Source organism: Misgurnus anguillicaudatus, chromosome 6 (assembly GCF_027580225.2).
Source record: "Misgurnus anguillicaudatus chromosome 6, ASM2758022v2, whole genome shotgun sequence".
In the NCBI taxonomy this organism is placed as follows: Eukaryota; Metazoa; Chordata; class Actinopteri; order Cypriniformes; family Cobitidae; genus Misgurnus; species Misgurnus anguillicaudatus.
The window spans coordinates 22,383,364-22,411,093 of NC_073342.2; the positions used below are offsets into that span (position 1 = coordinate 22,383,364).

Genomic DNA, 27,730 nt, shown 5'->3' on the forward strand with positions numbered 1-27,730 from the left:
TGATGAATGAACCCATGACTGCTGGATCTTGGCCCCAAAACAACGTGCCTCATATTTAGTCATTCCCTGTGAAAGCCCACTTTATGGACCGGTATCTTGGCTGCCGTTCCTGGGCTGCGCTGCTTGCGTATGCGTACTGACAATCTTCTCTTCAACCTAGTCATGGACAGGCAACTTAAGTAGGTCCGATAGGAAACAAAGCCATTTCTGTGAATTGGACACAGATAGCAAATATAGCAAATTTAAGCCATTTTAAAGTTCCTAAGGTTAGCAAAACAACGGTTGTAGGTTTAAATCCTAGGAAACGCACATACTGATGAAAAATGTATAACTTTAAGTCTCTTCAGATACAGCATTTTACGAGAACATATAGTCACACATGCAACGTGTCACCTGCCTGCACTGCATAAGCAATTTCGGAAAAATAAGGAAACACTTCCATCAAATGCTTCCTTGTTAGCGGTTTCCTGCCCCAAGCCCTACAAAAACAACAGGGTGAGATTGTCTCACTATGAACATTTCTACAGTTTACCTAGTGTGAGAGATAACCTGTACAAATACATGTACAGGCAAAATGCATGTCTAACAACATAAGGATATAGGATGATGTAACAGGGGTGTATATACGGGGTGTAGGTCTTGTTTAAGCATAAACAGCAAAGAAGAAACTGTATAAAAATGATAAACGTTTGGATAAAACACCAATTGCATAAAAATTAGACCACATAAATTCACATGTTGTGATGCATCTGTGCAGTAAGTATACAGTTGCATATCTAACCTAGTGAGCTGCATATTCGGGCCTCAGAATCACGTGCACCATTTAGCTGACTAAAGTGCTGTTTAGTAAGGGCGCTCATAAGAATTTAAAACGCAGCCTATGTATTACCTTACTCGAACAGACGGCCTTACTGAAGCTTGTACTCAGAAATTACAAGCTACGTATAATTACCAACTCACAAACGCAAAAACAACCCAAACAGCTGCCAAATTTTGTAATCTCACCAAGACACCTTGCTGATAATGCGCATCATACCCTTGACATTCCCATTGAGACATTTCAGACATGATAAAACAACGTGCATGCTAGAAGTGATATCTTTGTATGCGCATCAAATTTGGTTTGCGTTTGAACTTGTGTTTAAAGGAGTACATATCGTCCACATAAGTAAACACAACTTACGATGCATTTCCTGCCCAGGTAGTTGAAGAGACATTCGTTCTCCTGCGGGGTCAAAAGCAGGGAGCCGACATTTGCCACCCTCCTCTGGGGCGGGTGGCCGCTCATGTTGACGGTACACGATGCGGATTAAATCAAGCGTTTATCTCGTGTCAGATAATTTTATGTGAAATGTGTGCAGCCACAGATCAACATGGCCTGCGCTTCGTGCATCCCGTTAGGAATTCCGCATACAAGTAGTTCAGACGTAGCGTATTTCTCACCGCGGCGCAGACGCGAATCGTCCAATCCCGTGAATTATTTATTCTTTAACGCGTCCACTTTTAACACACGGCATATTATAAACTTTCATCCCGAACTCCAAAAGCAATAACGATCCTTCAATCCAACATGGCAGCAGGACGGTAGAGTTTATGGAACAGTTCGGGAGGGGATGATGAGTTTTGGTCGATTTTATTTCCAGGTTCGTTGCGACCAATAAACAATTTTGCTAAATATTATTTGGTAATAAAATAAAGATACTTTAGAAAAAAAACACTCCTTATTCTCTAAAATCAAGTGATTAACGTGAAAAATTAACCAGGAATGAAACAACCCACCCCCTTCATTTCCCAGAGTGGTCTGTCCCTGTTTTCTTCAGTGCCTCCTGTCTCCTGCAGAATGCGGACGGGATGCGCACGGGATGGGCGGAGCCTCTGGAAGAGAGGGCGGAGCACAGCGGCGTCATTTACAGAAGAAAATAACAAAATTGAGCTTTTTTAAGAAATGGGATAGTTAATGCTGCTATAAATAAACATTTAAACTACAATTTATAATGCTAGGAAGGGTGGTTTTTTTTGGATTAAAGGCAAAAGTACACACAGTGGTTGCACGCAGATTTGGGTAGACTGCATAATAGCCTAAATGTTTACAAGAAGTTCTCTCATTAAAGCAATGCGGAGGAGCACAGTTTTAAAACGCCTTACTTAATATAGACATTTTATAGTACTCAAAAAAGCAAATGGGCCTCACCTACAATGAGACAAAACGTATTTTGGACACATGAAGAATACACAACAACATAAGTAGCAATTAATATAAAAATAGCATGTCAAACATTTCACAACAAAATTTAAACTTAGGTGGTTACGCAATATATAGTGGAAATGAAAACAAAACAAAACATTTTCTGGTTAATAAATTGGTAAAACATGTCCAGAGTCACAGTAATGAGCTTAACCTGGATGTAATGAGATAATGAAGACCTCTATATTGAGCTATGTCAAATCAGCATAATCTACACACTATTATTATAGAGGAAAAACTGACTTGCCAGTCGTTTCTGTATAATTACCAAAAAGTGAGATTTAAATCATTATAATTTAGAAACTTTTGAAGCCAAGGAAGTGACACCCACCCGTAACACACCTGTGGCATCAGATAACTGACAATAATGCACACAATTCGCATTTTTTTTTAACTTGATTAATACACCCTTATTCAACAAGCAGCAGGGACAGAGTTTACCTTTTTTTCTTTTTTCTTTCATTTTATTCCCACAGTTTCTGTGTCCCAGTTTGCGTACTATCCATTATAAATTGTATTCGAATTAGAATTAGTATCTCACAAGTTTGATTGTGTTAAAATGACCCATTCTCTATTTGACGTGCAGATTCATGTACACTTTGAGGAGACACTGCATTGAATTAATAAATCAAATAAGTAATGCTTCACTAAAATAATTATACATTGTGTAGAAAATGTTTCATTAGATACAATAAATAAAGCTGGCAAGGATTTGATGGATTTTGAAGTGTGGGATTGTTATCATAATTTTAGTCTAGGCCACAATGGTCACGTTTGTTACACAGTAGGGCTATATGTCTCAGTATTTGCATATACTCTTTTGTTACTTACTCAAATGTATACTTTACATAACATAAACAGTGCTTTTAGGGCATAGTAGCATATAAGCAGGCAAATTTGGCTTCAGAATGTAGTAGCTTAGTAGCTCAACACTGCTGCTTTTAATATTGTGTTATTATGTTATGTGTGTTTGCTAGTATAAACAAATGATGTAAATCAGAAATAATAAGAATTTCATGTGCCTTTATTCCTTGTTTGTATTTATTTACTTATAAGACAACAAAACAATTTTTATCTTTCATACTGTCGAGGTTTATTTTCAAATAGTTTCTGGCTAACTGTACATTATCCACACAAATTCCATTAGAAACACAAGCAACCAGTTTGCGTGGACCGATTGCTGTTTGACATCGGTTTATCGCGAGAGAACTTTCAACGGCACTTTGATGTCATAATCGGCCAGTCTGCGCAGCGCTGCATGTATTTACGTCATGCACGTATTAACTTCCGCCATTCAGAAGCCCGCCTAGCAGATACGCCCCCAACTTCGAATTTAAACAATAATTAACGACGGCGTTTTGAACAGCATATTTAGAATGGGTGCTTTATATTTAAATACACACGCGCAGTGTAGTCCGTTAAAATGTTAGTTTCAGAAAAAGTGAAGAAGTTTGAAAAGAATAAGAGATTATTTGGCAACCTCAGCAGTCATCTCGTCAGCTGACCAGCGCATAGGCAGTAGGCATTGGCAGCGCCAGCAAAGGCATATGCAACAAAGCATTTAGATCTGAGGTATAATTTTAATAAGCAAATATGAGCTCTGTGCAGTTTTCCAAACGCTTCAGTGATGAGCAGTACAAAAACTGGTTAAAAACCACTGAGAGTCTTTCAATACTGAGGACTCATATGCGGGACTTCATTGAACAGGAAACCGAAACTTATCACAGCTCTCTGCGAAATAAACAGGCTCTCAAAGGATTGGCCTGCGACAAAAAGTGCACTTTTAAGAAGAATAAGAATAAACAGGTAAAACATTTATAATAGTATACATACACGGTATCTAAATAGTTATTCATTCTGAGTTATACTGTACATAGATAGTGTACAGTAGTTAACCACGCCCCCTTGTATTGTTTTGGGTTAATTTTTCAGACCAAACGCATGAAGATTGTACATTTTTATACAAAATCACTTACAAATTAGAAAGAAACACAAATAGTTAATCATTAAGCATGTAACAATTTTGACAAGCAGTGTGCGTTAGCAAATCTTACTGCATTGCAAAAAAGGGGTACTATAAATTACAAAGAAGGACAATGCAGAGGTGCAGAAATAGAAATATGTATAATCATTACAGAAATATTCAATTTCATTTTCAATACAAATGTATTTCTATAGTGGCTTTACAATTTTGCATTGTAGCAAAGCAGCTTTACAGTCATACAGAGTACCACAGGCAAATATACAATCTACAGGCCTCCCTTGGAAATCTATTTAGGCCCCTTGCTTGAGAAACAATGATCTATAGATGTTTTTATCTGTACCATTTTATTAAAATGTGGCTTGCTACTACCCATAGGTACCTCTGTGCCCTTTGTGTATTAATTGGAAGAAGGAGATTCACAACAATCATGCTAAAAATGCTAATATATACTGGGAAAACTGCCAGCCACCTCTATGGCCTACAAATAAATGGGAAGCTGCTAAAGTAAGTTACTGTTATTACTACTGCATTATTACATTGTTTGGGAACCTGATCACCATAAATTAACTATATTAACACATATTTTTTCATTACAGGCATATATGCCACGTGGGCATGATAAGCATGGTACATTTGAAGAGTTTGATGTTGCTGCTATTTTGAACTTAATGCGTTCCTGCAAACACTTCAGTGGCATCCCAGATTCTTGTCTGCAAGGTGTAAGTGTTGCGAAATGCACCTTTCCTTTGTTTTTTCTTCAACATGCTCAATATGCTTTCCCTTACTTTAGGTACTAAAGGTACGCAACAGCGCAATGCACTCACCTGACTTCAAAATGAGCAGTGCAGACATGGAAAAAAATCTTGTTAAGGTCCTGGAGATGGCAAGGAAGCTTGAAGCAAGATTCCCAGAACTGAAAAACTTGGAGAAAGACTTGGAGAAAGATATAAAACAGGTGGATGGGCTATGTTTAGACTTTGCTTGAAATTAAATACTAGCTTACTAAAAACTTTACAAAATACATTCTTCAAACAAAAAACATTAGACATTAGTGCATGATAAACATTTTAAATAGTACAGTATACTACATGACAGCTGCCACACCAGCTTAGTTCATATCATCAAAATAAAAATGGGTAGTTTTATTTTATTTTAAACAATATTCTGTTGTCTACTGTACACTAAAACAAATATAGTGGGGCAAAGTATACAGAAAGCAATGTGTGTGCATATTCAGTGTATATTCACATTATACTGCATACTATACTGCAGTAAAAGTATTTTTTGCTGTTTCAAACATAGCTATAGTGTTCAGGATAATATAGATGATGTGTTACATTTTTAAAAGAGTCTTTTAATCTCCTCTACAGTTCAACAACATTCTGGACAAGAATTTCAGTCGGGACCCGCAGTGTGAAGTTGATGGCAAACAACACGACATAGAGAAACTGACAGAGATCCAGCAAGTTCTGGACCGGGAGCAACAAGCTATGAAGGAAAAGTTGGAAGGGTTTCTCTTGCACTTCGAGGGGAACAATGAAGAAAGTGTCAAAGAACAATCACAGGATTTTCTGGACTTTCTGGACCAAAACAAAGATCTCCTTGAGAACTTGGCCCCACAGGTCGACAAACTTAAAGAGATGCAAGAGAAAGTTGATCAACACGAGCATCAGCTCACCGACCTGAACGACAGAGTGGACTATCTGGAGCAGGTGGCAACTGGTGGGTAAGAGGTGGACAATAAAAATGTGGTCTTCGGTGAGAGAAAGTGAAAAAAGACAATTGTGTACGAGATTGTTAAGAAGTTGACTCAGTAGAATAAAGAATTCTTTATAATACAGCAAAATTGTAAGTAAAGTGTACATTTAAGTTATTACCGTTCTTACATTTTGAATCCTATTTTGTGTCTCATGTCTAACCATTCCCATCTACAGATCCAGTCTTACCTGACAACCCCCTCAGATTCAAGAATCATCTTTATGAATTTTGCCGTAAAAACCATTGGCCAGAGCCAAAGTTTACAGAAGAGCGAAAAGCCGGCGGTAACAAATCTTTCATCAATGCACTTAAGGTCAAATTCTAGATAAATAGATAGATACTGTAGATAGATAGATACATAGATACTGTAGGTAGATCAATGAGATTAAAATTAGATACAGCAGGGAAAATAAGTATTTGACACATCAGCATTTTTATTAGTAAGGGGATTTCTAAGTGGCTATTTTAGTATACAAGTTGGGTCATAATAAATAAAGTGAAATGAGTAATTTCACTTTATTTATTATGACCCAACTTGTATACATAAATGTTCTGATTTGTTTGTATGAATTCAGTATTTGGCTTGATGGCTACATCTGGTGGAAATTTTGTGTCAGTAGCACACTTAGAAATCCCCTTACTGATGGAGGTGCTGATGTGTCAAATACTTATTTCCCCTGGTGTAGATAGATATATAGATAGATGTAGATAGATAGATACTGTAGATCAGGGTTCCTCGGATCTTGCCCTGGAGGTCCGGAGCACTGCAGAGTTTAGCTCCAACCCTAATCACCTGTGATTTTCTAGTGATCATGAAGACCTTGATTAGCTTGTGCAGGTGAGTTTGATCGGGGTTGGAACTGGGCTCTGCAGGCTCTGGACCTCCAGGGTAAGATTTGGAGAAGGGGGCTGTAGATAGATAAGTGAGATGGATGGATGGATAGATTTTGCATACAGATATATACAGATACAGACAGGAACTACTTCCTTTTCTCTGTGTAGGTTATAAGGGTATGGTGGAAGTGAATGGACAAACATTTCAGGGCAAAACGGTGCGTAACAGCATAAAGACTGCCCATCAGGATGTAGCACACATTGCTCTTGAATACCTGGAGTCAGAGGTTGATACCACAGAACCACAAACAGCATTAACGTCGACTGAAATCTCCAGTTCATCTTCCTCAGGTAATAAAACACAATGATATACAGTAAACAGTGAAGCACAGTGCTGAACCAAAATTAAAGTAGGATATCTTGTACCAACCTTTGACATTTCAGGGACCCACTTTGGTAAAGTGACTGTGGTTCTCGATCAAGAATTTACTGGTGGACACTTTTTAAAAGAGGAGGAAGCTGTTGAATCAGCTTATGAGGATTTATGGAAACAGTTGCAAGGTGTAATGGGTCCAGTGAAAGGTAATTTTTTCAGGATTTATTGATTTTATGTAAATCTACATTTTAAGATCATTGTCATTTTATATAAAATTATTCTATTGAGTATTTGTAAGTATTATAATTAAGTTTGATCTTACAATGAACCCATGTTAGCATCTAATATTTATTTATATAAAACCATTACAGGTTTGTGTGGTTTTAAAATGATTTTTAGACCTTTGTTTACCACAACAGATCAAACATACAGGTTGGCAATCCTGGATTATTTCAACAAACTTGATTTCCCAATACCAACAGTACAGTTTACTCAGAATGATGACAACACAACCATCTGTAAACTCAGACTCTGCGGCTCTTTTACTTTTCATGACACAGGTAACTTTTAGCTTGTAATCATTAATTAACCCATTTATTTCAGGTTCCCAAAAAGCATGTTGTCTTTATTTCAATCAAAGTTGGCTCCAGCAAGAAGAGACAGGCAGAGCAACAAGCAGCTGAAGTTGCTGTGAAACATCTGTCAAAGATCCTCAACTGTGGTCCAATATCAGACACTGAGAAAAACTTCAAAGGTCTCCTAAAGGAGTGTCTAGAAAACCTGCATCTCAAAGCTGCTGAGTATGACACTGAAGGAGGTCCAAGTGGAACCAGACCAGAACCTTCAAGCCGTAAGTTTGTTTCTGAAGTAAAACTCATTATGAAAGCTCATTCATTCATTTATATGGCATTATTTCAATAGTTTGTGCATCAGTAAAACGGCCTTCAGACCTGGAGTCTGAAAGCATCTCTACAGCATCTCCGCTGCCATCACGTCCGAGTCATGAGTCAGTCAGTGGTCCTGTTCCTGTATCACTGGACCCTCAAGATTCAAGTTCTTCAGCTTCACAGAGAAAAAAGGCCAAGATTGATACTTCAGGTAACATATCAGTACTGATTAATGGTGCATGGTCCTGTGATAAGATGAAAATATGAAATAATTTTTTTGTGTTTCAGGGATCACCTTCTTTGGTAAAGTGACTGTTTTCCTTGAACGAGAAATTGTATCGGATGGAGGATGTTCAGAAGAGGAAGCAAGTGAATCAGCTTATAAAGTTTTATGGCAACAGTTATGCATTAATGCTCCAATTGAAGGTAAAGTAAAATAGTTAGGTTAACTTTTAAAGATTTAATAGAAATGCCAGTAGTTTTTACTTTAATTCTATCTAAATGTGTTAGCTTTTTACATAATCTTTCAATATAATAAATATATAAATAACAATATTTGTGCAAATGAAATACTGTATACAATGTTTCGATAACACATTGGAATAACGTTGTAATTGTTAACATAAGTGAATGCACTAGCTAACATGAACTAACAAACTTCTACCAGATTTATAAATCTTTGTTCATTTTAATTATGTTTAATGCCAATACAATTCATGTAAACAAATACAACTTTATTGTAAAGTCTTACCGTTGTTTTAATATACAGCGGGTAAAATAAGTATTAAACACATCAGCATTTTTATCAGTAAGGGGATTTCTAAGTGGGCTATTGACACAACATTTTTACCAGATGTAGCCATCAAGCTAAATATTGCAATCATACAAAGAATTCAAACCATTTAAGTATACAAGTTGAGTCATAATAAATAAAGTGAAATGACACGGGGAGTATTGAACACATGAAGAGAACAAGGTGCAAAATGGCATAGAAAGCCAGGAGATCACCTGAAATTTGTCAGTAAAGAGAGAAACCCTGCCCCCTATCAGTACTAATTGATATCAGTTGCTTTAGTCCTAATTGATGGCCTATAAAGCCTTCTCATTACCCAGGAGGCACATAGGAAAGACTTCATGATGGGTAAAAGCAAAGAACTCTCTTAAGATCTTCGTAATCTTATCGTCGAAAAGCATTTTGAAGGAAATGGTTATAGGCGCATTTCCAGAATGCTGAATATTCCTGTGAGCACTGTGGGGTCCATTATCTGGAAATGGAAAGAGCATCACTTCACCATAAACCGTCCATGAACAAAAAGCATGTTGAGGCTCGGTTCTGGGGTACTGGCAGACTTTATATTTTTGAAGGCAGGATGAATGGAGAAATGTACCGGGACATTCTGGATAAAAATATGCTGCCATCTACCAGAAAGCTGAAAATGAAAAGAGGGTTGACATTTCAGCAAGACAATGATCCCAAACAAAAGGCCAAGGAAACAATGAAGTGGTTTCAAAGTAAGAAAATCAAGTTGATTGAATGGCCCAGTGAGATAACTGAAGATCAAAGTTCATAAAAGAAGCCCAAGGAACCTTCAAGATTTAATGATCATTTGTGTGGAAGAATGGGCCAGAATCACTCCTGAGCAATGCAGCAACTGGTCTCTCCATACAAGAGGCGTCTAGAAGCTGTAATCATCAACAAAGGCTTTTCTACAAAGTATTAAATTTAGTGTGTTCAATACTTATTCCCTGTGTCATTTCACTTTATTTATTATGACTCAACTTGTAAACTTAAATGTTATGATTTCTTTGTATGAATTCAATATTTGGCTTGATGGCTACATCTGGTGGAAATTTTGTGTAGCCCACTTAGAAATCGCCTTACTGATAAAAAAGCTTATGTGTCAAATACTTATTTTCCCCACTGTAAAAACAACTTTTTTTGAACAGTAGAACCTTGTTTTTATGTCCTTATTGAAGGTAAGACATACAAGTCCACAATCCTGGATTATTTCAAAGAAAATGATTTCCAGATGCCAGCAGAAGAGTTTAATCAAAATGAGGACAACACAACCATCTGTAAACTCCGACTCACTGGCCCTTTTACCTTTCATGACACGGGTACATTTGAATTTGTATTCATGGATTAAAATGACACACATTTATTTTACGAAAAGCATTTGTTTAAGTTCTTTTCTTTTGTATTGTCTGTCTTCATTGCTTCAATCATAGTCGGCTCCAACAAGAAGAGACAGGCAGAGCAACAGGCAGCTAAAGTCGCTGTGAACCATCTGTCAAAGATCCTCAACTGTAATCCAGTACCAGACACTGAGAACTTCAAAAGTCTCCTAAAGGAGCGTCTAGAAAACCTGCATCTCAAAGCTGCTGAGTATGACACTGAAGAAGGTCCAAGTGGAACCAGACCAGAACCTTCAAACTGTACGTTTGTTTCTGAAGTTAAATTAATTCTGTCAAGGTAATAACATTTGGGATTGCCATCTAAATGTCATTATTTGTGCAGCATCTATCATTCAGGCAACAGTAAAACAGCCTTCAAACCAGGAGGAGTCTGAAAGCATCCCTACAGCATCTCAGCTGCCATCATGTCAGAGTCATGAGTCAGTCAGTGGTCCTGTTCCTGTATCACTGGAGCCTCAAGATTCAAGTTCTCCAGCTTCACAAAGGAAAAAGGCCAGGATTGATACTTCAGGTAATGAATCAGACAGATTCAACCACAATTTTTGCTATTGCATAAAACAAAATTTAGGAAAAAAAATAAATCATTCCCTTTAGAGTTATACAAAACATAATTTCATTAGTTCCAGTCCTTGATTTTGATTTTATTCACATCTATGACCACTGCACCCAATGATTCTGTGTAACACATCACAGTTAGCAACGTAAACATATGTTAAACATATTCAAAATAGCTCCATATATAGTGCACTATTTCATTTTGTAGTTGTGTCCGAAATTATAGTGGACATTATTGAGTGCACTCATTCAATACCATAATGGACTGCAACGGCTAGCTGCTACCCCGTCACCATGAGGCACATGCCAAATGAACTCCTGCATCATCAGATTGCGCCGGCAACGCTTCCGGCGCTTAGTGTTTGAATTCAAGTGGACTATATTAGCAAACTAATATAAGGAATAGTGATTGAGGGGCTATTTTGGACACACCCTCTGTTCCTTTCACAATCGGTCATGGACTATTTTTCCAGCAGAAGGAAAACTTTAAGGGCCAGATTTACTAACAGCTTGCAACAGCACAAACCATGATTTTGGCGTTAAGTAACGATGTCTGGATTTACTAAAGACACGCAGTGGATTATTTGCACTGCAAAGGTGTGGTTTTGTTATTTTTGTGACTGATCTTATTATATATGCATTTCTAGGAGTGTCCCTTTCAGACGCATCATTTTTGAGAGGATATTATTTAAATGATTCACGATTTACTAATGTTTGCGCATGTGTTATCACTAGTATTTGCGCCATTATTTAACGCAGAAAAAAACATATCTTAAATTACTTTAAAGGAGTAGTCTACTCATTCTCAATACTAAACTATGCCACTACCTCAACCAAGAACCGCCGACACATCCCTCCACCATCCGTGCGCGCGCACGTAAGTGCTGGAGCGCGCTGCGACGCCTCGACAGCACCCAGCCCAGCCCCATCCATTCAATGGCACCACCCAGAGACAAAGCCAGAAGCGACCAAACACATCAACGCCCCTCCCACCCAAGACGAGTAGTTATACGAGCAAGCTCGGTGGTACAAAACAAAACGCAGCGCCCCTCCAAGCGGATTCAAAAGAGGAACTATATTTTATGGCGTAATAGCACTTTTGGGAGTACTCGACTCGCCTGAAAAGTCCGCTCCCCTTCTCACTCTCATAATGGGAGAGGGAGGGTGTTACTGCGCCGAGTCGAAGTACTCCCAAAAGTGCTATTACGCCATAAAATATAGTTCCTCTTTTAAATCCGCTTAGAAAAGCGCTACGTTTTATTTTGTACCACCAAACTTGCTCGTATAACTACTCGTCTTAAATAGGAAAAACGTTGATATGTTTGGTCACTTCTAACTTTATCTCTAAATGGTACTATTGAATGAATGGGGCTAAGCTAAATGCTATCGAAGCGTCGCAGCGCGCTCCAGCGCTTACGTGCACGCACACAGATGATAGAGGTATGTATCAACAATTCTTAGTTAAGGTAATAACATATTTTAATATTGAAAATGAGTAGACTATTCCTTTAATGCGCTAAAATGGACTGCAATTATTGCTGAAAAAAAGAGCAAAAGGACCCAAGAAAATAAGTCTAGTTTTTAGACCAAAAATATCAAATTTAAGTGATTTTGTGCATAAAATAAGCAAAGAAATCTGCCAATGGGGTAAGCAAAAACATCTTGACCATTTTTCTTAAACACTAAATTCAAGAAACATTCAAGAAAAATTTGCTTACCCCATTGGCAGATTTTTTTGCTTGTTTTATGCACAAAATCACTTAAATTTTATATTTTTGGTCTAAATACTAGACTTATTTTCTTGAGTCGTTTTGCTCATCAAGAAAAAGCATCTTAATTTAAGATTTTTTTTGATATTTTTACTGAAAACTAGACAAAAATACTAAGATTTTTTTTCTTGAAAATCATTTTTTGCAGTGTAACAGTTAATTTAAAAATGCCAGAGGAACATATTTAAAATATATAATATTTGCAAAGCCATGTTATTTTTTATTTGCTGAAGTAAATAAAATAGGAGTCACCAGTAGAAGTCCCACAATAAAAATTCCTCCAGTTTTTTTCAATGTACCATGGCTTCGTTAGCTGGGATTTCACACCCCGAATTTTCCGCTGTGATGTCTATGGTGATGAACTGTCTTATTTGCGACCCTGAACTCATTTGCGCTGCTCTTAGTAGACTGTGTTAATATGGAAATCACTTGTTGCGCCTGTGTGTTTTTTTTTTGTGAAAAGCGCACAGATATACCACCACCATCGGTGCTTTTTTAACTTCATGAAAATTACATTGATACATATTTTATGCTTTAATATCTGTATTGTGTGGTAAACATTTTATAAAAGCAATAAGGCACTTGAGGCTAGTGCTATATTCTTAATAAGTCTTGCCTAACAGTGCCCTTTAACTGTGACTTATTCAAGAAACAGCACAGCCTCTCGTACCTTATTGTTTACATAAAACAAATAATACAAAATCAGATCCAATATCCTGAACAACAAATAGAGATCAGGAGGAAAAACTGAATGAGTAGTTATAAATTATACATTTATATTAATAGTCTTTCTTGTATTTTGCAGAAATTGATCTGCTGCTTACTGTATGGAATCTCAAACCACCACATGTGAAAGTTGAGAACATCCAATATGATGAAAATTTCAAATGCACCGTGGAAATCAACTTGGAAAACTTTACTTTCACGAACAAAAATGGCTACGACTCTAAGAAGGAAGCTATTCGAATATCTTACCTGTTATTCGGCAGTAAAATTGGAATTTTTGAATCTGGCACAGCAGGTAACTTGTTGTATCTATAAGCATTTTAATCAATATTACATCTATGCTTTTTTACTAAACGCGTCATTATTTTTGTATATCTCTACTTAAAGATGAAAAGACAGCCAGTGCTCAGGTGAAGCAGCATTTCTCTCAGAAATCTCTTCCTCTTCCTCAGGAAGATGTTGAAGGTTCTTCAAAACCATTCTGTTGCTCAATAAAGAACATAAATTACAAGGTTGTCTATGAAGCACAAGGTTAGTAGTTTACAAATGATGACAGAATTACTTAAATACAATATTTAGAGATGCCAACAACGCAGCGGTGGTTTCAATTTTATGGCGTCATGATGCATAATCTAGTTCTTTTATTATGGATCAGTGGTCACAGCCGACCAGTTGAAAACCTGCATGTCAATGTGTGCTAACAAATGATATTTTTTAGGATCTTCAGAGATCGAAGCCAAGTTACATGCTCTCCAGAAAGCCCTCAGTTCACTGTCACCTCTATTTGATTTTCCTTCACTAACTGGAGCTAATAGTCTTGAAGATGTGGAGAATCAACTGAGCTTCATGCTGAAAGGGGCTGGTCAGAAAGATCCAGTGATCTCGCTGCACGGGCCACTGGTGAAGACCTCCATCCAGCTGTGTTTTACTGATCATACAGTCAAGTGTACATGCAAAAACAGCAAAAAAGCCGCTCGTAATCATCTCAGTTTACGTATACTGAGCCTGCTAGGAGAGAAGACAGGTCAGAGCAATGGACTACCAGCTTTATCCTAAATCCTAGATCAAATCTGTCTCATTTAGATAATCTGATCAAAGGTATTTGATTTATAACTTAAAGGAGCGGTATGTAGTTTTTTTGACTGTACTAAATAAAAAAATGCTATATTTGTAGATCTTTAGGAAACAAGTTCACGTATCAGTTTTTCTAGAAAACAGTGCTATAGCCAATTGCGCGCTCTGTGTCGGAATGCTTGTTTTTGTTGTGGTCTGTGTGATACCGCCCACTGCCGATTCACCCAATAGTGCATTTTGACAGCTCGGTTGCCAGTTATTACCATTACTTAAATGAGACCACAATGGCCCATAAATTCGACCTCCGGAGGACGCAACCTCCGAAATGACCTGCAGATTGATAAAAACCCATAAGCTGGTTTGTAATTTGCAAACGACAAAAACATTGCGAACGTAAACAATGCTTAAAGATGCTTTCCATCATCATTTGCGCTCCTGTAGGTGTCTGGCAACCAAGGGGAAACTTTCCGATCTCTGTCGTGAAGCCAACTTAAACTTCAATTCATCAATTGGCCACTAGACGTTGGCTCCAAAATGGAGTCAATCCCATAAGCCCCCATGTTAAAATGCCGAACTTTACAGTAGAAAATAATGTGTTTACAGTCTGGTACAAAAAGTGTTTTTGGTCTATATATCTAAGTTTGCCCTGCATGACAACTGTGAGAGGGGTAAATTTTTTGGTAACTCATCCATTTCAATTATATTTAGCATTAAAGTCCTGCATAATTAAGGGTGTGGCCACTTGAGTGACATGTGACTTGCCACTGCTGTCACTATGGTCAAGCTAGGCGAGCGTGGTTTTAGCGACCAGCCACCTAAAGCCCGATTTTTAGTCGTGCGTAAGTTCTACGCCGTAGCTACGGCGTAGGCTATCCGTGGCCTGTGCTTAGCCTGACGTGCACCTCGAAAAATATTTAACAGCGCGTCAGTTCTACGCGGACCGCAAGTGCTGTGATTGGTCCACCAGAACCCCTCCCGTCAGGTAAAAAAACTGCGTCATAGGTATTTCCGTTTGCGACGGTTAAAACAAAGATGAGCCAAGTTGAGGAGTGATTGAACTCAAACTGCAACAAAAATCACTGTTTATTTACTTCCATCATTGCTGGTCTTCTCAAATCATACACAACAAGTTGCTGTTTCTTCTTCGTTTGTGGGTTAACTTGCCAAGCTTCTTCTTCTCTGACGGTCGGGCTGCTACTGTGGTTACACGCGTGGATACTGCCTACCAGCGGTTTGCGCGTGTGTTTGCACTTTGACGCAGAGTACGACGCAAAAGTATAAACGAAAACCAGCGCAGAACCTACACCGTCGCGGCTACGCCGTAGGACCCACGCAGCACTATAACGAGCCCTTTAGGGCCACTCACGTCTCGCCTCTTTGCCGATTTTGGTTGTGACGCGCTGCCAAGATGGTGACGGCAGGCTCTGCCTACTTTGGGCTTCAAAAATACTCACAATTCTGAGTGATGTCAAGGACACTACGTCCATATTTTTTACAGTCTATGCTGGCAACCCATGTGAGTGTTTAGTCTAATGGTGCAATCACACCAGACACGGAAGAGGCGGCAAGCGCGAGTGATTTACATGTTAAGTTAATGCAAAGACACAAATAGGCATCCTGCGGCGTGGTAAGCGCGAATGGCAAAAAATCTAAACTTTTCCGGATTTTCGCGCCGCGTTAACCAATCAGGAGCTTGCGCAGTGACGCTATTACAGGAAGCGAGCGGAGGAGGAAAAACAAAAAAACAGTGGAGGACAATCATCATCACTACACGACACATCTTCGTACTTTTACAGGAATTAAAAGGATCTTGTTTGGAAGAGTGAGGAGGTCGAACAATCTGGGCCGGGTTTCCCAAAAGCATCGTAAGGCTAAGTTGATCGTAAAAACGATCGTACAAATCATCTTAAAATTACGGGCCGTTTCCCAAAAGCTTCGTAACTTAAGTAGGACTTGAAAATCATCGTAGATCTACGAGTGCTCTGGAGTAATCGTTCATTCATAAGTGCATCGTAAGACAAGGTCACCTGCAGGAGAACCAGCAAATTGCACTCCAGCAATGACGATAATGTAATGTTTTAAATGTATATATTTATTGATTCTTCTTTGTTTATTTGTTTAAATGACTGTAATATAATATATTTAAAATTAAAATGAGAAATCAAATTTAAATTACTAAACATAATTAATAAAGAAGGAAAACAAATTTGGTAAATTTTGGTAATAGTTGGTACTATTAAATTGATAAATGGTTCCTACCAATTGCTTCTATAATTAATCTACAGTAAAAATAATTGTTTTGAAGTGAAATGGCATCTGATTAAGGAAACCAAATAAATATGTACGATACAATGCAATAATCCCTAATAATAAATAAACATAGATAATAAAAACAAATAATAATAATAATCTAAACTATTACATAAAATGCAGAAGGCATTTCGCAGTGGGACGAGTCCTAACTAAATACGGAAAAAAATATTTCATTATGCACAAATTATTAAAACATTTAAATAATTTTAAACAAATAATTGTTTAATGACTAAATTTTAAACAATAATTAAAAATATTATAAAAAATATTAGTGCACATCGGCTGAAGATCATTAGCCTGAACAAGCTTCTGCTACAAATTCGAGTCATTCTAAAGGTGACATTTCAGCACTTGACAAAGGGATAGCGACTCGTAAGTAGCACTTAAAACCCAGCTGCGAGCGATCGTTTAACGTGCACCTTTGGGAAACGCACGTAAATGAACAACGAATGTTCGTTAAGAAGCTCGTAGAAAGCGCTCTTAAGAGCAAAGTTCAATCGTTATCGGGAAACCCGGCCCTGGTAATTTTACTTAATTTGAGCTCCCATGACCCGAATTTACTCGTCTTGAATGACACGCGCGAGTAAACTCAAAATGTTCAAGCGTCCAACTACGTGCAAATAGCACGTTTTTGCCACCTCTTTCGGGTCTGGTGTGAACACACAGTAAGGAGGAGGGGGCAGGAAAAAACGTATCCATTAGTTTAGATTTAGACTGCAGAACCAATTTCAACCTCTAGATGTCAATAATACATACTGCTCATTTAAAAAGAGGTGCCATAGTGTTGTAATCCATTTGAATTTAATTTTAGGGTAAAATACTCTATTAAAGGTGCAGTAAGATAAAAAATAACCATTTTAATATCCGGAATGAATATGGGAGGATGAAAAATTGTCTAAAATCATCAGTTTCTTTGGCACAATATCTTTACTAACATTATAAGTGGAACCACTAAGTGTATCCACATATATCATTAAAGCATGACCTCACCTGTTATTTTGTACCTTTAGATTCAGGGAGCACATCTGTGAGAAACTGTTTAGATGATTGGTTTAAACAGAAGAATCTACCACAGCCTGTGTTTGAGGACACAGAAGAAGCCCTCGGAGCGAAAGCTACTTTCTCTGTTCAGTTCACCTGCTGTAATCCAGGTGACGTACATCCTTACAAACACTCTTATCATGTACCATATCACATTCATAATCCTAACAGTGCAACTGTAGTTACAGTGTTATTACAACTACGTTTTAGTTTTGAAAATATCTATAAGTAATATTAAATAATATGGTTTCATTTTCAGCTTGGGAAGACAACTGGGACACAGCAAAGAAGAAGCTGGTTGAAGAACTCAAGCAGAGATTTCAGTTTCTCAACGACTAAAGCACTGACAATCTATATTTCAATGGACACAAATGTCCTGTATGTCTAACTCTTACTGTACTAGTGGTGGGATTGCAATTACTGTATATGTTTTCAAGTGGTGGGATTTTTAAATTTTAAATTATGGTAAAACTTTACAGACTGCACTGCAAAAAAATGATTTTTAAGAAAAGAAATCTTGGTATTTTTGTCTTGTTTTCGGTAGGAATGTCTGAAAATTCTTAGATTGGGATGCTTTTTCTTGATGAGCAGGCGACCCAGGAGGGTGGGTCTAGTTTTTGGACCAAAGATATCAAATTTGGGTGATTTTTGCATAAAACAAGCAAAAAAATCTGCCAATTTTTAACATTTTTTTAAACACTAAATTCAAGAAAAATTAACTTACCCCATTGGCAGTTTTTTTTTGCTTGTTTGCTTGTTTTATGCACAAAATCACTTGGGTTTGATGTTTTTGGTCTAGGGACTGGACTTGTTTTCTTGGGTCGTTTTGCTCATCGGGAGGAAGCATCTTGGTTTGGGAATTTTTAGATATTTATACTGAAAACAAGACAAAAATACTAAGAAAATGTTTTCTTAAAAATTATTTTTTGCAGTGTGGTTGCTGAGCTATAGCAATTGTGTCAAGCCCTATTCCCCTCGATGAATGAAATTTTAAAGAAACACAACTGTACATTTCTAAAATGTACGCCAAAGGTATTTATCCAGTGTCATCAACAGCACTATAATGCATCATATACTGGTGCTGAAAATTTGTAATACTAAAATGCAGCAGTTGCACTGATCTATTTTTAGACAAAAGTGTTTAGGTAGAAATTTTGCAAAGTGTATTTGATGAGTAATGATGCATATAATGCATTTTGCTATTTAAAAATTCATGTAAATTTTGAAATATGAACTTTGATCTTCGTTGCTCATTAATTGTGGATTGTGCAATTTTGTTTGTTTACTAAATATATAAAAGTACTATTAAATAAAAGTGATTTATATAGCAGCATAAAACAGCATTATTGTTTTTTCTACTGAAATGAACTGTGCACACAAATACAAACATAAATCAATTAAACGTGAATTGATGTAATGGCCAATGTATGGTAACCCACCCATACTTGGAATGTGAACTCTGTGTTTAACCCATCCCACTGACTAGTAAACACACACCTTGCACCTCGGTTGTTACCTCTCTGTCTTGGAAGTTCGCTCTGTTAGTGACCTTCAGGTTATAAGCCCGAGCAAATAAGCATTTCCATTTCATGCAATATTACTATAGCATCTATTCGGTTTACATTTACAACACTTTGTCCACATATCTAAAGCAGACAATTATTTTTTCTTTAGGTCGTGCACAATCTACGTATATTTATGCTTTGTTCTGTAAAAATTGTTTTACACTGCAAAAAATGACTTTTTTACTCTGTATTTTTGTCTTTTTTTTCATTAGAAATATCTAAAAAAAATTTAAATCAAGATGTATCTTCTTGATGAGCAAAATGAGCTAAGAAAATAAGTCTAGTTTTTAGACCAAAACTATCAAATTGAAGTAAATTTGTGTCTAAAACAAGCAAAAAATATCTGCCAATGGGGTGAGAAAATCTTTCTTGAATTAAGTGTTTAAAAAAAGTAAACTTATTTCAAGATTTTTTTCTTACCCCATTGGCAGATATCTTGTTTAAAGCACAAATTCACTTAAATTGTATGTTTTTTGTCTAAAAACTAGACTTATTTTCTTAGCTCATTTTGCTCCTCAAGAAAAAGCATCTTAATTTAAGAATTTTTAGATATTTTTACTGAAAACAAGACAAAAATACTAAGTAAGAAAGGCATTTTTTGCAGTGCATATATGATTTTGATATCATGATATATGATGCTGCAAAAATGATTTTCAAGAAAAAATTTTCTTAGTATTTTTGTCTTGTTTTCAGTAAAAATATCTAAAAATTCTTGAATTAAGATACTTTTTCTGCCAATGGGGTAAGCAAAAAATCTTGAACATTTTTTTTAAACACTAAATTCAAGAAAAATTAAAGAAAAAATTAGCTTACCCCATTGGCAGATTTTTTGCTTGTTTTATGCACAAAATAACTTAAATTTGATATTTTTGGTCTAAAAAATATAGACTTATTTTCTTGGGTCGTTTTGCTGATCAAGAAAAAGAATCTTAATTTAAGAAGTTTTAGATATTTTTACTCAAAATAAGACAAAAAGACAGTGTATATTTTACATATGTCAAATAAATCTAATGATGAGATTAGGAGCATCAAAGTTTGATTTCACATTGATTTCAATCTTTGACATGACCTTACCAATATTGAAGACATAGGATTTTATTTTAGTCAGTAAATTACTACAAAATGACTTTTGTTCAAAGCTGGGGTTTTCACAGAAAGTTACTGTATATATAGTGAAGTGTTATTTTACAAACTGACCACTAGGTGGTAATGCAGCGCTATAATACATATCTGGATGGTTTTTGGTAATGATGGTAAGTGTTGGAATGTATATCAAATTAGTTTTTTCAGGCTTTCTGCTCTCTGGGTCAGGATGTTCTTTCTGAATGTTCTCTACAGCCCGACCTCAACTGCAAACACATTTAGGAGAAACTTTAAAGTAGCAACCTTCAGTCACACATCACAGTATGTCTCCTCACATACTTCCAGTGAAATTCAATTAGATTTTACACGTACACAATCTTCTATTCACTGTGTGCATGATTAATTTGGCACAGAAACTATGCTATTTCACTTATTCTGCGTGCACCGTGAGTTTGAATTAGGGTGTCTTTGCTAAACAAATTCTAACGCGTCTTTACAGATAAAACAACATGAATGCTAAATGGCAGCCCACACGTGTTTTGAGCAGAACACTGATTTAGTTATCCTGACATTTGTGACCCTGCTTGTAAAAACCCAGCGAAAGTATTTTTTGTGATTTACTGTTTTCTACATAAAATCATTCTATAATGTAAAGAACATTCAGTGAAAATATAACTTTGATACCTTTAATATTGACAGAGTAAAGTCAAAAACTGCATTTCATAGACAGGATCACATATTTGTGTAAATATTTGTATTCTTCGTTTCCATTTAATTTTACATTCATGAAAGGGAAAAAACACAAACCTTTCGGCTTGAAGCCTTCCTCACTGTGCTGTATATTTTTAGAAAATGTAAACTTAATCTACTAAGACATTCATAGGATCAGTATAGACCCCTTCACGGTTCACGTCACAGGCTGTTCCCACTGCGCATGTCGGGGTCAGAAAAGTCATTACAGCAGATAGAGTTGCGTATTATTCGGTATCGTCAAAAATGCCTACTTACGTCGTGGGCTGTGAAAATCGCACCAGGTCTTCCGTTAAGTTTTCGCGATTCATGCAGAAACTCAAAAACAAAAAAATACAGCATTTGCGTCTGCAAGCAATTAACGTGCAGACTGGGACAATGCAAAGATCAAAGAGGCTTGTGTTTGTAGTGCTCACTTCATTTGAGGTAAGTCATCATTTTTCAGCACTGTTAGATTAAATTATAAAGCCTAAATGGTATGAACAGTTCGACCCCGTGCTGCGCGCGCACCCGATAGTCATTCAATGTTTACAAACCTTGAAGGGGTCTATAAAATGCTAGCTTTGTGTCGCATTATTCAGTATTATTGTTTTTGGCTGAACTTTCTCTTTAAATCACCCGTCTATATCAGGTAAGGGACGAAAGTTCATTTTCTCTGATCTGCATGTTACACACAAGCCTGAAAATCTCACGGTGCTACTGTTATATCTTATTTTTCTTTCAATTTTCTACAGAAACAATGCACATACTGTACACATTAACATGCAACCAAACCACAATCCTTGATCCGTCTATGGAACCGCATAGTGTTGAAATCTGCAATTTTCATGTTTTGCAAACAGAGGAAGGGAAACTTCCTCCGGTCTCCAAATTCCCTGCCCTGTGCGGCTAACAAAATCAGATAAAAACTGACAGGAATGCACCATTAGGTTTTCTCTAATGGCTCGCTGTCCTGCCAAAACACGTTTGTTCAAAGACAAAGTACCTTGTATCGTATTTTAAAGGAACTGTAAATCTTCAGGAATGTCTTAATGACAGATGCATGTGCGAAAACATCACATTTACAAGAAAAATATAAAACTGGCAGGTGATTCTGAGATACTGGTTCCCACCCTGTCAAGTAGTCTAAATGTTTGTGTCTGAAAAGTCTAAAATCCATTTAAACTGACTGTTTTAAAGGATTAACAATGATATTGTATTACTTTTAAAAAAAGAGGCTCGTGTTTTTACAGCTGTTAAAATACAAGAAAGACTATAAAGTGTATCTCGTAGTGCTGTGATAAGCATATACCCACTCATTTCAAAGGTTACATAAGCTATAATTAAAGGAGACATTTCACAAAGGGGACTTTTTTAAAATGTCAAACAGTCTTTGGAGTTTTAGCTCAAAATATTATATAGATAATTTATGTTAAAATTGCCACTTTGTAGGTGTGAGCAAAAATGTGCCGTTTTGGGGTTAAATGCAAATGAGCTGATCTCTGCACTAAATGGCAGCGCCTTGGTTGGATAGTGCAGATTAAGAGGCGGTATTATCCCCTTCTGACATCACAAGGGGAGCCAAATCTCAATTACATAAATTTTGACATGCTAGCAGAGAATGGTTTACCAAAAATAAGTCACTGGGTTGATTTTTTTTACATTTTCTAGGTTGATAGAAGCACTCGGGACACAATGATAGCACAAAAAAATCAGATTTTCATGATATGTTTCCTTATACTGCGTCTACCGCGCCTTGTTTGCCGCTTGAACAGTTTGAATGCATTTGCGCGTCTAGAGCGAAGTAGACGCATCGAAAAAGCAAGCATTTGATCATATGGGGGACCCAAGGTGACTGCTTACGGACAATATGAAGCGTTCCTTTATGTTGAATGAGTGACTCCGGGCGGGGCTGCTGCCAAAGCAGCAAGCAGGCTCCTGATTGGTTAACATGGCGCTAAAATCCGCCAAAGTTCAAATTTTTCAAATTGGGCATGAGCCGCAAAATATTATATAGATAATTTATGTTAAAATTGCCACTTTGTAGGTGTGAGCAAAAATGTGCCGTTTTGGGGTTAAATGCAAATGAGCTGATCTCTGCACTAAATGGCAGCGCCGTGGTTGGATAGTGCAGATTAAGAGGCGGTATTATCCCCTTCTGACATCACAAGGGGAGCCAAATCTCAATTACATAAATTTTGACATGCTAGCAGAGAATGGTTTACCAAAACTAAGTCACTGGGTTGATTTTTTTACATTTTCTAGGTTGATAGAAGCACTCGGGACACAATTATTGCACAAAAAAAATCAGATTTTCATGATATGTTTCCTTATACTGCGTCTACCGCGCCTTGTTTGCCGCTTGAACAGTTTGAATGCATTTGCGCGTCTAGAGCGAAGTAGACGCATCGAAAAAGCAAGCATTTGATCATATGGGGGACCCCAAGGTGACTGCTTACGGACAATATGAAACGTTCCTTTATGTTGAATGAGTGACTCCGGGCGGGGCTGCTGCCAAAGCAGCAAGCAGGCTCCTGATTGGTTAACATGGCGCTAAAATCCGCCAAAGTTCAAATTTTTCAAATTGGGCATGAGCCGCAAATTCGCGTCAAACGCAAAATGCACAAAAAGCACCATTCTTGTGTACCACGCCAGACGCGTCATTCGCACGAAATAGACGGGCGAATAAGGCGGAATCGCATCTGCCGCACTAAACCCCTCATTCGCGCCGCGAGACCTTCAGACGCGCGTCAACGCGTCTTCACATTGACTAAACATTGAAATCACCCGCGCTTGACGCCTCTACCGTGGCTGGTGTAACTGTGGGTTTACACCAAATGCGAAGCGTGCAATCGCATTGCGTTACTCACTCTAGATTACTCGCAAGATTTAACTTCGTGTCATGCGAATTTTTTGCACGAGTTGAATATTTTCTACTTGGGCGAAGACGCGTTTGAAGCAAATAGTGTGTGTTTTCACGGCAAACGCGCTGCTCATATTGCGTCATTCGCATCGCCCCGTGCGAGGATGCGTCTGATTGCGTGTTTGCATTGACTTTGTATGTAATCTACTCGCGCAAATCGTTGAACTCGCATCTGGTGTAAACCCCCAGTGAACGCAGCATAAAAGAACTTCCTGCCTTCAATTTAAAAGAACCAATCAGCAATCAATAAAGACTGACAATTCTCTGGAGGTGGGATTCAATGACTTTCAGTGAATTTAAACTATTAAACTATAAACTAACACAATACTCAACCAATTGAGCTACACTGTAGCTCTGCTTCAACTTGAGGCCTTGCCTGCAGCTTGCACAAAACTCGCATTGTTAACCTGAATGCAACAAAAGCAAAAGAATGTCATTGTAACTGAGCCAAAAAATGACTCCAGACATGAATGTAATCCTGTGTCCACACACAACACTTTGGCACATCGTCGTTCTCTAATTGCTTTCATTTTGAGGCTTGGTGAGGAAGAGCCGATTCAATTAACAAAGCATCCACAGAACATACAGCAAAACCTCATAAACTGTGATATACATCCTAGCAAACCACGTAGATTGGATATTTAGTACAATACCAAAATAATCCCATTGGATGTGATTGAATGCAGAGAAATCCCAGGCTGGAAAAGGTGAGTGCGGAGTGTTTATCATATAAAGAGTAACATTTATCTTTATCAGGTCATGAATGAAATCCCGACAGATTTTAAAGGTCGTGGCTTTGTAAAAATTAATAAACTATAATGTTTAAGGCTAAATTCCAGGAACTTGGCTTTAGTGTTTGTTTTCATGGAACTTTCACTGGACCCGAAACTACTGACCGCTATGCCAGTGGCTTTACGTCAACTGAAGATCTACCAACTAACATTGACGCAAAATAAAAAAAATTAAACATTTTTAGTCGACTCAGCATTGCTGTAAAGCTTCTGTGGTTGCATAAGATATTACCTTGCATAGGTTAATGAAATAACTTTTTTGATGTGGACTTAAGACAACTATAACTGTTAAATGTAAGCTGACATAACATAACATGGCAAGGTAAAGGATTGCTGATGAGCTTCCTGGTGGCAAAGCATGTGCGTAGATCAAGTCCCTTTTCATTAGGATTAAAGAAAAACAGGTTCACCATGGCAAGCCTTCAATAGCTGCGATCCTCACCAACCTCAGTTTACATTTATTTATTGTGAGGGGAATCTGTATGGCACATATTTTCCACTGTAGCTTAAATTATAATAAATTATATTAATGCCCTTGTTTGAATATGTTTGAATAGCTTGCATTTGATTGAAAACATGCATGCAGTTTCTCATGAATTTTATGTGTCCATTGAAAGGGTTCACATTGCCAGTTTCTAACTCATATTTGGCACTTTTTCGAGTGTTCACCCCACAAGTCTTTTCCATAAGGTACATTTCCACATGTTAACCTCAGCAGCCAAAGGACTTTCATTTTATGGTTCTTGTTAAAGCACATACAGCTGGTTTCCTGGACAGGGATTATCTTAAGACAGGACTAGGCTTTAGTTTAATTATGAAATAGAACTACTGTAGTTTTAACAAACATACCTTAATAAAAACATTACTTGTGTGCATTTTGAGGCAAAACAAATGGCACTGATGTATTTTAAGATATGTCAGTGCAAATTGTTTTCAGCTCTTACATTTTAGTCTAGGACTAGTCTAATCCCTCTCTGGGAAACGATCCGATAGAGTTCCACATTCCTAATTTACATTCTTATCCCGATGAAAACCACATGAAGTCCAAAGTCCGAAACCATATGCAAATCGTATTTACAGAATTAACTCATTTTGTATGCATGAAATGCTTTTACATTGAACATCTGCTGTAGGCCACAGGGACATGTTGGAATCGTCTGGAGAGGAATTTCACTGTCGAATTGCATGCAAAAGTTCTTGTTTAGAGTAACATCAGGGTTTGTTAATGTCAAAAAAATTAGGTCACTAACTTTACAAGAATTTTGTTCTTCGAGAGATGATAACCTTTTTCCCGGTTATTGTATGTTATTGTACTTGAATTGGCATGGGGCTTATATTTATTTCTGCTGTGCCGTGCATGTCATAAATTTTTCAAATTTACAGAAAATGCCAGTTTTAAGAGAAAGCATGCATTATACATATGCAGCATTTCTGATGGGTCATGACCCTTACGTTTATTTCAGTTGCACACATATGGTTACAATATGAAGTAAATATTCTGGGTTTATTGCGGAGCTTAACAGAAGATGTGTTTGAGGTCACTGTATTATAATATTAAATATAGCTGTAGCAACTTTTACACACATACCAAGGGATTTAACCATGAGATGGCGTTGCACGTACATAAACTTTAGAATTAATAAAGTGATAGAGTTACAGTGAGATCTATAAAGTATCATACAACTAACAACTAGAGAAAAAGCTTAATTTTGCATTTTTAATACACTCTCAGAAAAAAGGTACAAGAAAGTACCTAAAGGTACCTAAAAGGTGCATATGGGTGATTCTCACAAAATCCAGACTAAGAAAGTGTCCAGCATCAGATTTTTTTAAAAAGCCCTTGAAGTCAATTTTTTTGCACATATAAGATTAAGGTCTGAACTTACTATAGCCATTATTTTTAGAGGATTTAAAAAATATTTCCTATAGAATTATTTACATTTTTTAGATTAGCATTATCAAAAATTATCATTACCGCAACATGATATTATATTAAATATATGCATTTACAAAGTCATGTTTCGGTAATGAGAACTAAAAAGTTGTCTAGATACTATGACAAACAAAAATTTCAAGTTTTATCTGGAGAGAAAAAATAAGAACTGCTTACCTGGTAGCCATCTTGAGTGTCACAGTTATTTGTGTCCCTTCCAACAAATTTTAGTTAATTGAGGGCTTAAATAATAATTGAAAATTGTTGCGGAGGATGAGAACATTTTTCTTGAACACATTTATAGTCCTTATTATTGTCTCTACATTTACCAATGATCACCAAATATCACATGTTTCTTTACTGCAAATGTTTATAGTAACATGCACTGAAGCTTTTAATTTTTTAGATTTTTTAATTATAAATATTCCATGTCAAATAACCAAAATCCAGTCATGGACACGTTGCGGTAATGAAAATGTAACCCTTAAATGTGGAAAAAAAACAAAATTGGTTTGTATGATGTCATTTGAAATCATGTGCAAAATAGTACGTGAAGAGATGTTTGTAACTTTATGCTTCTTATTTTTATACTCTTTGCATTTACTTTTTTTATGAAAATTTGGACCTTTTTTCTAAGAGTATATAATGCAAAATGTTAAAAAATATTAAATAAAAAGTAGAAAACAACTTTCTGGTGGTCTCAGACTTTAAACCACACTGTATTTGACTTTCACAATACAAGCCAAAAAGCATACTGTAAAGTTCATGATGCACACCTTCTCAGTCAGTCATCTGGATTAAATTAGTCAATTTAAATATAAAAAAGTGAAGGGGGAATGACTCGACTCTCATGTCTCTTCAGCATGTCTCTGTCTTTATGTCTCAGACGTGTGTTTTGGGGGGTCTTTTTTGTGGTTGGGCACTGTGGATGGTTGTGGTTTATGAAAA

At 36.9% G+C, this 27,730-nt stretch overlaps 2 protein-coding genes across 5 annotated transcripts in view; one reads left to right on the plus strand and one right to left on the minus strand.

Moving 5' to 3' along the window:
* wasla (WASP like actin nucleation promoting factor a) overlaps window positions 1-27,730 on the minus strand; it is a 103,597-nt gene that overhangs the window by 29,043 nt on the left and 46,824 nt on the right. The window contains exon 1 of one of the 4 annotated variants that reach the window (XM_073868791.1): window positions 1,184-1,717. The exons of 1 other annotated variant lie outside the window; for it this stretch is intronic. In XM_073868791.1, the coding sequence (XP_073724892.1) occupies window positions 1,184-1,288 (105 nt within the window). In that variant the 5' untranslated portion in view covers window positions 1,289-1,717. Of the gene's footprint in view, window positions 1-1,183; window positions 1,718-27,730 lie in introns of those variants that run through there. 2 more of the 4 variants (XM_055193264.2, XM_055193265.2) reach the window with 2 other exon arrangements.
* On the plus strand, window positions 3,560-19,098 carry LOC129434335 (uncharacterized). Its single transcript, XM_055193263.2, has 20 exons — window positions 3,560-4,051; window positions 4,605-4,733; window positions 4,826-4,948; window positions 5,020-5,184; window positions 5,600-5,951; window positions 6,164-6,271; window positions 6,990-7,172; window positions 7,266-7,403; window positions 7,617-7,757; window positions 7,838-8,047; window positions 8,119-8,295; window positions 8,373-8,510; window positions 10,062-10,202; window positions 10,314-10,520; window positions 10,603-10,791; window positions 13,410-13,625; window positions 13,718-13,861; window positions 14,049-14,354; window positions 17,728-17,868; window positions 18,018-19,098. The coding sequence occupies exons 1-20, from the start codon at window positions 3,839-3,841 to the stop codon at window positions 18,095-18,097; spliced, it is 3,501 nt and encodes a 1,166-aa protein (XP_055049238.2). The 5' UTR covers window positions 3,560-3,838; the 3' UTR covers window positions 18,098-19,098.

Coding starts and splice junctions, on each gene's coding strand:
- LOC129434335 (XM_055193263.2), top strand. CDS start 3,839: ATGAGCTCTGTGCAGTTTTCCAAACGCTTCAGTGATGAGCAGTACAAA. Junction 7,404..7,616: donor TGTAATGGGTCCAGTGAAAG/GTAATTTTTTCA, acceptor TTACCACAACAG/ATCAAACATACAGGTTGGCA. Junction 10,521..10,602: donor CAGACCAGAACCTTCAAACT/GTACGTTTGTTT, acceptor TTATTTGTGCAG/CATCTATCATTCAGGCAACA.